The sequence below is a fragment of the Pundamilia nyererei genome, unplaced genomic scaffold (assembly GCF_000239375.1).
Source record: "Pundamilia nyererei isolate P.nyererei 1_Seehausen unplaced genomic scaffold, PunNye1.0 scaffold00300, whole genome shotgun sequence".
Lineage (NCBI taxonomy): Eukaryota > Metazoa > Chordata > Actinopteri > Cichliformes > Cichlidae > Pundamilia > Pundamilia nyererei.
In genome coordinates, this window is record NW_005187701.1 from 184,529 (window position 1) to 195,832 (window position 11,304).

Below are 11,304 nucleotides of genomic sequence, written 5' to 3' on the forward strand. Positions count from 1 at the left end.
AATATTTGAGTAAATTCAATTTCTCTGGAAAAATTCTCAACAGCATGAGACCCTGGTCAGCTATAGTACACTGCCACCTAGTGGCCAAAAATGACATGAAATCCTAGACACACTCACTGGCCATTTAATCAGTTACACTTTGTTAGTACTGGTTTGGAAACTCTTTTCCCCTTCAGAGCTGTTTTAATTCATCGTGGCATAGATTCAACAAGGTGCTGGAAACATTCCCCCAAGATTTTGTTGCATGTTGAGATAACAGCATCACACAGCTGCTGCAGATTTGCATCCATGGTGAAAATTACCTGTTCCCCCACATCCCAATGGTGCTGTATTGGATTGAGATCAAGAATCTAAATTGATGATCTCAGCTTTGTAACATGGTGCAGTAGCCTGCTGGAAGCAGCGATCAGAGGGTGGGTACATAAATGGATGGACATGGTCAACAGCAATACTCAGGCAGGCTGTGGTGCTTAAACAATGCTCAGCTGGTACTAAGGGGTCAAGAACATTTCCCCACATCATTACACCACCACCAGTACCATGAACCTTTGATACAAGGCAGAATGCTTTATTTTGTTTACATCCAATTTTTTGATATCTGTAATATTCACTTTCAAATTAAAAGTCACAACAACACAGATCAACACTGCCTAATCAACTTCTTATGGAACGATACCATCATAAACAGTTCTAAATAAGCATTATCACTGTGTTTTTAATGAGTAGTTTAATTACATATTAAGTGTTGCATGAAAGTGAGAAAGACTGAAGATGACTTTCTTTTCCTTTATTTTGGTTTTAATGAGCACCAAAAGCATTTAAATAATTCAGTTCTGACCACTGAGCAGTCATGTGTGGAAGATGCTGAGACGTCTGGCACCACGTTAGAGTTCGCTGTGCAGCGGGACTTTGGCTTTCTTCATGTTGTCGGCCACTGTGGACAAAGAGGGGACAAATAAGAGGAAGGCAGTGCTCTTACATGAGTGAAGTAGTTCAGAAATGAAACCTAAACCTAAGCTGCAGGTTTAGGTTTCCTACTAAACCTAAACCTGCAACTACTTTTCCTTTACTACACATTTAATGGCTTCAACTTCTTATCCATCCATTCGCTTCTGCTTATCCTTTTCAGGGTGCTTCAACTTCCTATTTTAAATATATTTTTTCTTATGGGGTTTGTTTCAGAGATGGCAGATTTACTTTGTGCTTTTTAAATATATCTTGTTTACGGTTTTTACAGTTACAGGCAGGGCATCACGGTGGCGTGGTTAGCACTGTTGCCTCACAGCAACAAGGTCATGAGTTCAACTCCTTTACCTCGCCGGGGCCTTTCTGTGTGCAGTTTACATGTTCACACTAGATACAGTCCAAACGGTTAACTGGGGATTCTAAATTGCCCAGAGGTGTGAGTGTGAAAGGTTGTCTGTGTCTCTGCATTAGCCCTGCAACCTGTCCAGGATGTACCCAGCTGGGATACGCTCTAGCCAACTCTTATTGTGTTTAAATTTTAAATATATTAAAGACAAATGTCCCTGCGACCAATAATCACAAGGTTTGGACCTAGAATAGCTCCATGAATGATTTACAGTAACATAACAGTAATCAGCAAAGACATAATGAATGCTGGTGCTTTAAGTGTGTTAATTGTGCTTTTAGTTTCCAGTGACAAAGCCATGATTTAATGATAATATATCGGGAAGAAACAGTGTCACATTCCTCACTTGCCTTCTCTTTTCCTCGTAAAAAATTGACTCTTTGTCCTTGCACTGCATTTGCAAACCTCCCACCTCTTTGGCTACTAGTGCTACAGGTCTGCTAAAGTTTCTCACTAACATCCACATGGAGCTCAAAATTCTTTCTGTCAGAACAATCTCATAAAAAAAAACTTCGTCATTTCTGTCAAAATATTGAGGAAGGGATAGGGTTCAAGCTGTGGGGGATTAGTGTGTCTGCAGTCTGCTGACAGGTGAGCTGTGCAAACTGTCATTAGAAAGAGTGAACAGTCACTCACGGCCCTGGATGTCACTCGCTGTGTAGGTGTAGAGGTGGTTGCTGTACTTTCCAGTAATGTCTGTGCGCACAGTCAAGGTTGGATCTGTAGAAAAACCACACACATGAACAGCTCAGGAAAGTAATCAGTATTATGTGACAGCTGATGTGCATTTTATAAACTGAATATGTTTCTGTAAAATTCTTTATCTAGAAAAATGAGTGAGGAAGCAAAAAGAACCTTGGGACTATCCACACCATTAGATCTGGCAGGGTTATGCATGCTTTTGTTACATCTAGACTGGACATCTGTAGACTGCAGTTAGTCAGCCATCTCTTGCTCATTTACAATTACTTTGAAATGCTGCAGCCAGATTACTGAAGGGACAAGAAGCAGAAGTACTCCAGTGTTAGTGTTAGTGGCCTTTCACTGGCTCACTGTTCATTAGAGACTCCACCATGAAGGGGCGCTGCTTGTATTTAAAGCCTGGTGTATGCATCTCTGTTCAACCTCAGACAAGGACAGTAAACAATCTGTTCTTCTATATTGAAATTATATTAATAATGTAAGAATTTACCAACAAAGAGGATTCTGGGAACATAGTAACCGTCAGGTGCCAGATTCTTGTCCGAAGTCTCTTCCTGTGTATAACAATATAGTATTTATTGCACATGATTTTAATAATAAAATATTTATAGATATATATATTTTCTGCATATGTAACATATCTTTAATTACCACCACGTTGAGCATGATGAAATCCTCTTTTGCCATTTTCTGGATAGTCTTATCCGCAACAAATGCCTTCTTCAGGTCTGTTGAAATACTTTGGTTTAGTATTATATTTAGACTGGCTTTCAAATAATTATGAATGAATTATGAATGGAAATATTAATAAATGTATTCTGCCTATTAAATGTCAGAAGGAGGTAAAGCCTGTTAAGTTATTACAGACTGCATTTATAAAATCGCCTAACAGGTCAGAAACAAGTCTGGCAGGTTGGACCTTTAGAATATCACGTAAGGGAATACACAACACACTATAAATATATGAATCCTGTCTTGCTAAAATGAGGACACATTACTAATAAAAAATATATGCAACTTGCTGCAATCAAACAAAATGCTTCAGTGTTCTGAGACTTTCAGCGGGAGGATGCAGAACGGGCTGCTTTTGGTCCACCGTAGCAAAACTCAAAATTTAGAGCCAGACTTCACTCTGTAGGTGGTCTTCATTTTTTATGGGTTAAGAAATGCCAGTGGAGACTTCCACTGAGCTTATTTCACAAAACCAGCTGAGTGATTTATGAACATAACTCTCACATACTTCACTGCCTGCTTTGTGGGTATTACAAAATGCACCCATTGTGTTTCCCGGGAAAACAAACAAGCCCAAGTCTGAGTGAGAAAGACAGCGCAGGAGGTGCAAGCCTATATTTTTTAATATATACGCATACTTAAGAAACCAAAGTAGCAGCAGTACCTTTACTGTGTGGGCAGTTGTCTTTATGATGAATGACCATGAGAGGTTTCTGACTGTGAGAGCAAAACCACAGAGTAAGAACTCAGTACATTCCACAACACAATAAACACAGTGAAGGGTGTGAAGGCAGTCTTACACAACCAAATGCCTTAGAAAGCAAAGTCCCCATGCTGGATTTACAGACAAATGAAGATTAAAGTAATAATGTGTTTCCCTTATGGAAAAGTAATGGAGCGTCATTCCAATGCAGAAAGACACAACAAAGGAACAGACTTATCCGAACAAAATAAACTGACATCCAGGATCTTTACCCAAGGTTTAGAGTCCTACCTCTTGGCCATTTTTGCTAGGCCGTCTTCATAATTTTGGGCCCAGTTAATACCACCTCCCCATCCTGCAGGCAGGAAATAAAAATACAGTGATAGGTCAACAACACTGCTGCATGTTCCCAGTACATTAACTATGTCCCCAAACAAGCAAAGTTCAGATTTTATTGTGTCTGACAGCTATACACGATCTTATGAAAAGGTTTATAGGACATTAACTGGAGCTGTGAATATTGACAAAAGTAGATTTGCCCACCTCTTGACAAGGACTGACTCTTCACTTTCTTTTTAGCTTTCTGTTCCCCGGCACTGGCACAGAGGCCAATGAGCAAAGCAAGCAAGACCCAGCGAAGCATTGTTCCTTGTCCTTTCAGAGAGCTGCTGTGAAAGTTGGCAAATGAGTCCCAAGGAAATTCAGTGACATTTATATTTAAATACAAAACACAAATCAGTTTTAGCCTGACTCACATTTGACAGATATCTAGAGCTGCACTGACTCACCAAACACACCCAACTACAAGGCGGTATGCAAGCAAGCAAGAATTCATGAATGGTTCACCTGAGACCATGTAAATAAAATAGTTTATAAGCTGTAATTCTACACATAGTTACCACACTTGTATTTGTAATGGGGAAAATATCAATTCTGAAATAATGTGAAAAAGTGTAATTTGAAATAATTATAATTAAAATTCCTTCATTTACAAATCATTTTCAAACCTTTAGTGAGGCATCTCACTAAAAGCTAGCTTTGAAAGGAATCATAATACTTTTTTTAAAAGTAAATGAAGGTATTCAGGTAGCAGGTAAATCTCTTACCTCGTCAATATGAAGCAACAAGCATCTGCTCTGACGCTCCTATGTGCGCTCTCTATTTTCAGATTTTCTTTTCTATCGAACTTGTCAAGCAGGTATATCATATTAGGCTTAAAAAAAACAAGCACGCACTGCCTTATTAAAAGCAATTGTACTGTGTAATGGGAGCAGATAGGGAAGCTAGCATTAATTTGGTTATTATCCCTTCGGTAAGTTTAAAAACATATATATACTTTATGGGCTTTTACATGAAACTTCAGTCTATGGATTAAGAATAAATAAATAACTCAAAATAACTTTTTATTTGAATTTGAATTTCGTTCTCTTAAAAAGTGTCACCCTGAAAGTACAGTTGTTCCTAAAACTGCTTCTATGAATCTTCCACGTGTCGGTATAAAGGAAACTCCCACTCCATGCCCGAATAAAGACAGGGATGTATGACCCATTTTAATTTTAATTAATTTTTGGCCATAGTCGCCACAACTTATGGGGCAGAGTGAATTAATTTCTGTTGTTGCAAATACTGATACCGGAACTCGGTAAATGCTTCTTTACGCCTCGTGTACTCCGAGTACTGTATCTTTGTAGTCTGGCTTCCAAAACTTACAGTTGATGAATGGCCTATTTTATTTTGTATGTATATTGAATGCTTTTATCTAGTTGCTTCTCTTTTCAACCACGCTGTTCTGTTTTGGCGGAAACAATAAAGAATTTTCTATCTATCTACTTTGTCTAGCCATTTATCTAGCCGATTGTTAGTTGTTGCTATGGACACAAAGACCGCTTGGCAACTGTAAGCCCTTGGCGCAGGCGCAGTCCTCTTAAATGATGCACTGTGGGATTGCAGGACATTGACATAGCAACCAGGCGACAGAGTCACTAAGTTTTTCACTCCTAGTTAGTTTCGTGTATTTTTTCTTGGTTAAAAGTACTTAGCTTGGCTTTTTATTTACTACCATGAATGCGGCAGTGGTGAAAAAGACCCAGGACACGTTGGGCAAAGTGATAAAGAAGCCGCCGCTCACCGAGAAACTGCTAAGCAAGCCTCCTTTTCGATACCTGCACGATATCTTCAGTGAGGTGAGACTCGGCTGCTGACATTACACTCGAGAAAGCAAGCTGGATTTTATTTAAGGGGCGCGACACTCTTCTCAGAAGCCTAGCAAAGCCTAATGCCACTTCTAAGTTAAAAACACAGACACGGGAGCTAGTTAGCCGGCTAATGCATAAAAGTTAGCATGAAGCTAACCAAGTAAGTTCGCTAATATTACGGAACATTTTGTAAGCTCCGATTTCTGCGGCTCCAGATTGTCAGTAACACTAATCCCGATAGTCAAGGGGTGCATTAGCAATTCATTTAAATGACAGGTTGCGCTTTAGTTAATATGGTGGCTTAGCAAGTGGGCTAGCTGTTTCAGCAGCGTCGTCTTGTTGCTAGGCACGACCTGAGCGCACACACGAATCAACAAACCGTTTTTCCCCGCTGCTGGCTTAAAGGAGGGCACCTGCCAGTTAGGATGAACCTGTGCTAGGTTCCTTGAATCCGTCACGTTGAGAACACAGATGCTGATCAGCTTATGGTTACAGCTAAAAACAAGCACAGGCTGTGCTATAATTGGTGTTTCTTTGATTTCCCTTCATTTATTTAAAGCTACTTGCAAGGCATGCATATATGATGAAGTTATAGCCGATGTCTTTCTGGGGTTTGCCAGGAAGATCTGTCTTCTGTGGCCTAGAGTAAAACACTCTCAGATGAAGAGAAGTGCAGGTACAGATCAGGGTCAGTTACATACTCTCACAGGTATTTTATGTGCATTAGACAAGCAATTGTACCACGTGAGAGTTTTCTGGTTCAGAATGGGTGTAGGTTGTGATTACACCTGGCACTTCTGAAAGTAGAAAGCATTTTATTGTCCTGACTCCTTATGTGCTCTTTTCTGTTCTCTTTCCTCTGCCCCTCCCTGAGCGTGCTTCCGTTGGAGGATTTCTGTTAAAAGGGAGTTACTCCACTCTACTATCACAATGTGCTTGCTCATAGGTTGTCACTTGTTTGTTGGAGTTCTTTAACACTGTAGGTGATAACCCTACCATGAGGCAACTTTTGTGGGAATTTGGATTATACAAATAAACTTGAATGGAATTGAATACTGTTTCTCTCAGCCATTTTTTAAATGTGATGTTTAAGTACGTGCATGAGAGAAATAACAGCCAGTATAATAGGATGAAAGGAAACAATATAAGTACAATAAAGGTGATTTTCCACCTCAGAACAGTTTTTTCCCTCCCTTAGTTAGATAAATATCATCATTGGCATTGTGAAATCTAAGATTACTGGAATTTTCAAAGAAAAGATTAATGAGTCTAATGTGTAAACAAAAGAGGCAAAAGAGAACCTTTCTCAGTTTTTAATTTTTTGGGTGGTTAAATGGCATCCATTTAATTAGGAGTCAGAAATGACAGGACAATATATGAATGTATTCTAATGTTGTCTGTGGCCACCCTTCCAAAGATCCATTTTGAGTAAGTACAACTGCTGCAATAGTATCATGGTTCTTTAAACACACACAGGAAACACTGCATCATCTCCACGGCCTGTTGTCAGAGCCCTGTTGTTAGTACACTGCTGATCTTTATGATCAAACTTGCTTTGCTCACTTGCGGCTTCTTTCATTTTCTTTTTCAGCATTTTATATGCACAGTTGACTCCTTTTACATAAGGTGTCAAGCAGAGTAAAATCTCTTACGCTCTTCTCAACAGAGGTGCCAACTCATTCTCACCTGTTCAGCAGTCTTATATTTCACTCCAGGTTCATGCATATTTGATAAAGGGAAGAGTGTCGGCATGTTGGACTCCCCTCCTCTGACTAGGAATATGTCTGAATATGACTGTAGGGCATAAACTGCTAAAGCTATAAAGGTTTTTTTGTGGTTGTTGTGTTACTTTAATCTTTAGGTTAATGCTCAGCAAAAATTGTTGTTGTTTTTTTTAGCCCACAGGTGAAAAGCACTGTTCCTGCACATACATACAAACAGACTTCGGAGTGAACTTCTCGATGTACAGAAGCTAAAAATGGCATATTGTTGTAGTTTCATGTCTGTTTAAAATGACCCTTTTTCAACCATTTTCAGGTCATCAGGACTACTGGTTTTATGAAAGGCCTGTATGAAGAAAATGAAATGAAGTCAGACAGTGTAAAGGTACGTCTGTTTGACGGCTATGCTTAATAATATCACTAATTACAGTCTTTCCTTTGATTTGATTTTAATTGACTCTTTAATGCAATGGTGTTATGACCTAAGAAGCAGCCTTGCTCAATTATTAAGTCACCCAGTCATTACACAGGACTGTGTGTGTGTGTGTGGGGGGGGGGGGGGTGTCAAACACCTTACAAGAAAACAAAAATGTAAAGTTTTTGGTAAAAGCTCATTCAGACATTGCTCTCAGTTGTGAAATGCTTAATCATAAGGCATAGGCTGATATTGTTACTGTCATCTTTTAAAGACTTGCCTATCACTCTTTTTCTCTACTTTTTAATGTCAGCTATGTATTTTATTAATTGCTTTGAATAGAGATTTCATAAAGGCATTAACACTGAAAAGCTCACCCTATTAGATGCGACACAGAAGGGCCAGGTGGTTGCAGCAGACACGTCCTTATGTTATGCAGTTGGCAGCCTTCTCAAATGCAGCAGGCTGATGGACCAGAGGGGCTGTTTAGCTGGGTTATTAGTCTAGAGTAAGGTCTGTTTTATTAACATCCAAGAATTAAATCAAAGGAGTGTTTTTGTCTGTTCCTCCATTATGAAAGATGGTCCTTGTTAAAAATCCAGGTGTTCCATTTCACCTTTTGTCTGCCTTATTAAAAACAAGACTGATTGGCCCTTTGAGGTTCAGGATTTGAAAGCTAACAATTATACTCTACAGATGGCACAGTCACATTTACAATGTGTGGCAGACTTAAGATTCACACCCTGCAAAGTAAAATATACTTACTGTAATGTAAGTAGCATTATGAAGAAAATAGTGGTGTCAGAGTTAAAGGGTGGACACAAATGGTGATTATGGGCCAATTATAGTTTATTTGCATGCTATTTTATACCGGACTCAACTAAGATGCTCATCTAAGGCAGAAGTAACTTCAGCTAATCTCTGCAAAGATCCACATTTCTCAGATTGTTTAATCATCCTAAACTGTGTCCGAAAATGAATCTCGTTGGAGTTACCTCCTGTGCACTGTCACCCTTTTTCTTTCTAGGATAAGGACTCAAAAATAGCCTTCCTTCAGAAAGCGATTGACGTTGTGATGCTGGTCAGTGGCGAGCCTCTGGCAGCAAAGCCAGCCCGCATTGTAGCCGGCCACGAACCAGAGAAAACCAACGAGCTGCTGCAGGCCATCGCCAAGTGCTGCCTCAACAAGGTCTGTCTTATTAGATTACACACTCACGCTGAAAAGCTAAGTTAAGAACGCACTCTTATTTCACTAATTTATCCATTTTTCATGTTGTCTCTGTTATATCCGAGACACAAATAAAACTAGCTCTCCATTAAAAGGAAAATGAAGTATGTGTTATTTTTCACATCCAGATATTGCTCGATTGGGAAAACTGTCTGGCTGCCTCAGGGAGACATTGAAAGTATTTAATTGAACCCTGGAGATTGAGTGTAAACAGATGAGCAGATGCCTGGGGTTGTTGCTCCATAAATGTATGTATGTGGTTACAATTGCAGTAGTAATGGTATTTAATGGCAGCAAACAAATTAAGAACAACAACAAAAAGTAAAGCGAATTCCCACAAGCCTGACATTTTAATGAATAGTGAAGAACTGTTAAATGGGCTGTTTTTCCTGAATTGTGTTTATTTATATTTTTTCCCCTTCAACCGGAATCTTAGAGCTTTCAGATTTAAGGTTCAATCCAATCATAAAGTTTCTCCTTTTCAGGGACACTTTGGAACGTAGATGCTGTTTAAAGCTGTTCAGCGAGTTTTACTGTATCACATTGTCTGATCCTCCTGTACATTTAACTGCAGATGTCCAGTGATGACGCAGTGAAGCGAGTGCTTAAAGGAGAAAAAGTGGACATTAAAACCAAAGCCAGTACCTCTAGGTCCCAGGACAAGGAGAATAGGGAGGAACGGGAACATCATGTGGATAGAGAGGTGAGTCTTCAACCCATTAAATGCCATCCATTAAATAATCTAACACTTTCAGACATATTAATGTTTCTTCAGATGTCCTCAGAATCTATATTTTAACGTTCACACCAAAATACTGCAAAGAATTTTTTTGCAGCACACCTCAGAGACTGTTTTATATTTACATTTTTCAATAGGATTTAAAAAAATGATTAGGCCTACTGTGAACTGCATGATGTATAACTGTTAATATATTATTTCAGGAGAAGAAGAAGATCACAGAGCGCAGCAGCAGCCGGGACCAGAAAGACCCAGACCAGCCCAAAGAACAGGAGAGCCGACGCAGAGATGGAGAGAAAGAGCACCGTCGTGACAGAGAGCGCTCGGAAAAACACCATCGCAGCGAACAGGACCGCCATGCGAAAGACCGTGACAAGGACAAGAGTCGAGACCGGGAACGAGACAAAGACAAAGGACGAGTCAGGGACAGAGACAGAGAGAGAGATCGAGACAGGGAAAAGGACAAAGAGAGAGACAGAGAAAAGACAAGAGAGCGAGATTCTCACAGAGAGAGAGACAAGGAAAAACGAAGAGATCGAGACAGAGAAAAAGAAAGAGAACGACACAAAGATGGGGATGAGAGGAAGAGAAGTGGAGAGAGTGGAAACAGCAAGGTATGTTTGCAGCAAGGACAGCACACGTTTCCCTTTTTCAGTCACCGTTTCAGCTTAGAACATGTTAAATATACAGTGTGTGACTGAACAAATACATGAAAAACAACAGAATGTAGTTCTTACAGTGTTTGTGTGTGCGTTCAGGTCCGAATATCAGAGGAACAGCAAAAACCATCCCCTGAAGAGCCCATTAAAACAGCCAAACCTGCACCAGCGGTAAGATCTGTATTTTCAGATATCTGACAAATCAAATCATTTCTGAGTTTCACAGACATTAATGACAGAGAGGTGCAGTGGTTTCATTTGCTTACGCTTGAATTATTAATCCTGACACATCACACAGGCTCATGAACTATTCTAATTTCTTTTCTGATTTTTTTTGCCTCTTATTCTTGCAAGGAACCAAATGCAGCTGAAGAGGTATTACTGCAGACGATTTAGTTTTTGAATGTAGTGGGTGGCTAGCTGCGTGGTTAAAGACTACTTCAGGCTGTAGTGTGGCAGATTATGTTCCCTCACTCAGTGTGTAACTGATACATGTGATGATTGTGTGACTTGTATTCTTTGTCTTCACAGCTCACAGAAGCAGCTGAGAACCAGGTAAAAACTCATTGAAAAAAGGTCTCAGTGGGATTTCTTCATTTCAGATCCACTACCAGTACAGTTACAAACCTTTTGATATTACTGTGTTTAAATACCTCCTGGGCTGTGTTAGAGGAAGTGAGTTCCCGGTGTTTCTGTTGTTTAGCTGGAGAATAAATGTTTGAATGTCTGAGTTTCGTATTTCTCCTCTAACACATCACAAGATGATGTCTTGGTGTGGCAGTGTGTTTGTACTGTCGCGTGTTGTTCATCCATCCATCCATCCATCCATCCATCCATC

The 11,304-nt window shown here is 39.7% G+C and overlaps 2 protein-coding genes across 7 annotated transcripts in view; one reads left to right on the forward strand and one right to left on the reverse strand.

Moving 5' to 3' along the window:
* Positions 1 to 679: 679 nt before the first annotated feature.
* agr1 (anterior gradient 1) lies at positions 680 to 6,136 on the reverse strand. Of its 3 annotated transcripts, none has more exons than XM_005751120.2 (8): positions 4,616 to 4,899; positions 4,053 to 4,174; positions 3,801 to 3,864; positions 3,471 to 3,523; positions 2,726 to 2,802; positions 2,565 to 2,628; positions 2,009 to 2,092; positions 680 to 934 (listed from the first exon to the last, which is right to left on the reverse strand). In XM_005751120.2, the coding sequence occupies exons 1-8, from the start codon at positions 4,714 to 4,716 to the stop codon at positions 885 to 887; spliced, it is 615 nt and encodes a 204-aa protein (XP_005751177.1). In that variant the 5' UTR covers positions 4,717 to 4,899; the 3' UTR covers positions 680 to 884. The 3 variants fall into 3 exon arrangements, with proteins under 3 accessions (XP_005751177.1, XP_005751176.1, XP_005751178.1); XM_005751119.2 differs by having other exon boundaries at positions 681 to 934; positions 4,053 to 4,177; XM_005751121.2 differs by lacking the exon at positions 4,616 to 4,899 and adding an exon at positions 6,084 to 6,136 and having other exon boundaries at positions 683 to 934; positions 4,053 to 4,177.
* The window catches only part of traf3ip1 (TNF receptor-associated factor 3 interacting protein 1), a 16,570-nt gene continuing 10,233 nt past the window's right edge, over positions 4,968 to 11,304 (forward strand). For 3 of the 4 annotated variants that reach the window (XM_005751115.1, XM_005751116.1, XM_013915419.1), the window contains exons 1-7: positions 4,968 to 5,692; positions 7,742 to 7,810; positions 8,868 to 9,029; positions 9,643 to 9,771; positions 10,011 to 10,421; positions 10,566 to 10,637; positions 10,998 to 11,021. In XM_005751115.1, coding sequence (XP_005751172.1) covers positions 5,570 to 5,692; positions 7,742 to 7,810; positions 8,868 to 9,029; positions 9,643 to 9,771; positions 10,011 to 10,421; positions 10,566 to 10,637; positions 10,998 to 11,021 — 990 coding nt within the window. In that variant the 5' untranslated portion in view covers positions 4,968 to 5,569. The remainder of the gene's footprint in view (positions 5,693 to 7,741; positions 7,811 to 8,867; positions 9,030 to 9,642; positions 9,772 to 10,010; positions 10,422 to 10,565; positions 10,638 to 10,997; positions 11,022 to 11,304) is intronic. The other variant, XM_005751117.1, reaches the window with a different exon arrangement.